The sequence below is a fragment of the Pseudorasbora parva genome, chromosome 25 (assembly GCF_024679245.1).
Source record: "Pseudorasbora parva isolate DD20220531a chromosome 25, ASM2467924v1, whole genome shotgun sequence".
NCBI lineage: Eukaryota > Metazoa > Chordata > Actinopteri > Cypriniformes > Gobionidae > Pseudorasbora > Pseudorasbora parva.
Genome location: NC_090196.1, coordinates 1,058,622 through 1,061,975, shown reverse-complemented (window position 1 = coordinate 1,061,975; position 3,354 = coordinate 1,058,622). Strand labels below are relative to the sequence as shown.

At 52.8% G+C, this 3,354-nt stretch overlaps 1 protein-coding gene across 1 annotated transcript; it reads left to right on the top strand.

The window, feature by feature from the left end:
• Nucleotides 1–1,560: 1,560 nt before the first annotated feature.
• slc10a3 (solute carrier family 10 member 3) lies at nt 1,561–3,354 on the top strand. The gene has a single exon (XM_067435924.1). The coding sequence runs from the start codon at nt 1,830–1,832 to the stop codon at nt 3,132–3,134; it is 1,305 nt and encodes a 434-aa protein (XP_067292025.1). The 5' UTR covers nt 1,561–1,829; the 3' UTR covers nt 3,135–3,354.

The following is a 3,354-nucleotide window of genomic DNA, read 5'->3' as shown; positions in this document are numbered from 1 at the left end:
TTTCCATGTGAATATTTAGTAAAGTGTGATTTATTCCTGTGATCAGTCTTCAGAGTCACATGATCCTTCACTAATCCTTCTCATATGATGCCCAGGACACCTTTATGATTATTATCAGTGTTGAAAAGGGTTCATATTTTGTGGAAAATAGATTTAAAGAGCATGTTTTAATGTGTTGTGGTTGGATAGAAGCAGTGTTGCCACAGTAACTTTGAAAAAGTAATCGGATTACTCCTTTTAAAAAGTAACGGTTACTTTACAGATTACTTGTTTTTAAAGTAACTAAGTAAGATTACAAGTTACTTTATTAGTAACATTCAGCAGTTTCCGACAACACCCCTGCCGCCTCAACACAGAAATGACGACCATTTTTGGCAACATTCACTTTATTGGAAACATTTTAAATTGAAATTAAATATTTCCTCATAAAATACTCTCCCTGAGATGCAAGAAGAAAGCAAAAATATTTTTTTTAGTAAGGAAAATGACTAAAATAGTAACACAGTGACTTGGATAAGTTGATTACTGGTTTGGAAATAGTAACGCGTTACATTACTCGTTACTGGAAAAAATTAGTCCGATTAGAGTAACGCGTTACTGGCATCACTGGATAGAAGTATACATTTATTTTATGATCCCAGAACGGCAGTGTATACAATCTGATCTACACACAGATATTAAAGAATTCATCAAATATTATCATCTAGTGGCGCCATTTTGACCTTTAAGACAATTAGCACGTGATTGACAAGTGTGTGTCAACAAGAATGATATGGTTGCGCAATATTGGGTACATGAGTGTTAGTTCAGTAACAGGCACACATCTTAACATCAGTCGCTGACTGGATCTGTGAGCAGCCACGCAGTTGGGTGTGTGTGTGTGTGTTTATAAAGTATCTCAGCCCTAGAGGAGTAATATGGTGAGATTACAGCCTGTGTGTGTGTGTGTGTGTGTGTGTGTGTGTGTGTGTGTGAGAGAGAGAGAGAGAGGTTAGTCCGCGCTCGGCTTCCGTAGGCTCACAAGCCGGGGTGTTTCCTGAGCTTCTCCGGAGTGTTATTGGGCGGAAGGGAATGCGTGTTCCGGGGTTTATTCCTGCAGGGGGCGCTGCGCTGCTCAGAAAACACATTCCTCATCTCAGGGCATTTATTCTGCACTGGAGACATCGGTGTACTTACCGTATTATTGTTTTAAAGCGACTATTTTTACGGACTGGTAGCTGATGCGTGAACGCACATTCGCATCTGCAATCTCAAATAAATCGCCTGACGTGTCACCACAAGCCGCTGTGATTGGTTCATCACTGCCGCGTTGAGTAAAGTAACGAGTGCCACGTGACCAACGCTCATCTGTTCCGCTTCAGCTACAGTCTGGATAATAGTTTATTCTTGCATACTTTGACGTTAACAAACTCGACTAGACGCTGAATTTTTAAAAACGCAGTTGAAATTAAAAACGATTAAAATATTGCGCACACTCATCGCTCGTGACCAATCAGAGCCGGCGTTCGCGCCGCTAAACCCCGCCCCCCTCGGAACCAGATTTCCGTTTAACCGTCACTCGGCTTTCTACAGGGAGGCGCCCGTAGTAACCGCTCGAGCTCATACCGGATTCACCCCACCGATGACGAGAGCAAAATACTGCCAGTAAACATGACGAGAAGCCCCTCAGGATTGAGAAATATCAATCACTCCACACGGACATAACAATCAGCGGGTGTCGCCGCCATGAGATGACCGCGAACCGGATCGGTGAGGATTTAACGATGTTTTTCTGAGGAGAAATATTCGCCGGTGACTGTTTGAGAGGCTTCCCCCGTGATGGTGGAGACATGAAGACAGCGCTCGTGTTGGGCTGCGTGCTGTTACTCGCCCGAGCGGAAGAACCGGAGCGGTACCTGCACATCGGCGACGGCTCCTCGCGCGAGTTCGAGTTCCCGCAGAACACGCGCGGCGTGATCGTGATCTCCAGCGGCTACCGAAGCTCGGGAGGCCGGAAGGGGCGCGAGAGCCTGAAGCAGACGGTGCGGGTGAGCTCTCTGGACCCGGACGTCATCTCCGTGCTGAACGTGACGGGCGGCGCGAGTAGCTACGTGATTAGCATCCGCTCGGGGGTGCCGGGGACGGCGCCGCTGCTCATCCAGCTGCTGGATCTGGACCGCGACGCGGAGCCGGTGCTCATCGAGGAGCGCAGCGACTACTCCATCAGGGTGGCGGGCAACGGGGACCCGGAGGAGTCCGGAGGGCTGTCGCACTTCTCGGAGAACCCCATCCTGTTCGCGCTGCTCCCGCTGATCTTCGTGAATAAGTGCGCGTTCGGCTGTAAGGTGGAGGTGGAGGTGCTCCAGGCGCTGCTGCGGCGGCCGGTCCCGCTGCTGCTGGGTGTGGCGGGGCAGTTCCTCGTGATGCCGCTGTACGCGTACGGGGTTTCGCGGCTGGCCTCGCTGCCCAAGGCGCTGTCTCTGGGGCTGGTGATCACCTGCTCGGCCCCGGGGGGAGGCGGAGGGTACCTGTATAGCCTCCTGCTCGGCGGGGACGTCACCCTGGCTATCAGCATGACTCTGGTGTCCACCGTGGTCGCCACCGCGGCTATGCCGCTGTCCTCCGCCTTCTACGGCTGGCTGCTGGGCGTCCACGCCGCGCTCTACGTCCCGTTCGTGAAGATCTTCGGGACGCTTCTCTTCATCGCGATCCCCATCTCGCTGGGCATGCTGGTGAAGCTCCGGCTCCCCGCGGTCACCCGCGTCCTGCTCGCGCTCATCCGCCCGTTCAGCTTCGTGCTCATCGTCGGAGGGATCTTCATGGCCTACCGGATGGGCTCGTCCATCTTGGCCAATGTGCGGGCGCCGGTGGTGCTGGCGGGGGTGACGGTGCCGGTGCTGGGGCTGCTGGTGGGGCTGGCTATGGCGCGGCTGGCGGGGCTCGGGTCGCCGCAGCGGAGGACGGTGGGCATCGAGGTGGGCGTGCAGAACAGTCTCCTGGCGCTGGCCGTCATGCAGCTGTCGTTCCAGCGGGCCGAGGCGGACTACGCGTCGCAGGCTCCGTTCATCGTGGCGCTCAGCAGCACGTCGGAGATGCTCCTGCTGGTGCTGCTCCACGGGGCCCGCCGGCGCCTGTGCCCGCCGGCGCCCGCATGACCCGCTCACTCACACACACACCCACACACTCACACACACAGGCCTTCGCTCAGTCAGCCTTTATAACACAGATTTTAATCGTGTGTGCGTTACAATGACAGATATTTTTCTAAGTGATTTTGCTGTGTGTTATTTTGTAACTCAAACGGTTCGTTTGTACCCTGTTTACAGAAGCTGTTGATTGTTGATGCGCAGTGGTGATTAAATGCTTTTCTCAGAG

Bases quoted from the DNA above. Each gene is read 5' to 3' on its own strand.
- slc10a3 (XM_067435924.1), top strand. From the start codon at position 1,830: ATGAAGACAGCGCTCGTGTTGGGCTGCGTGCTGTTACTCGCCCGAGCG.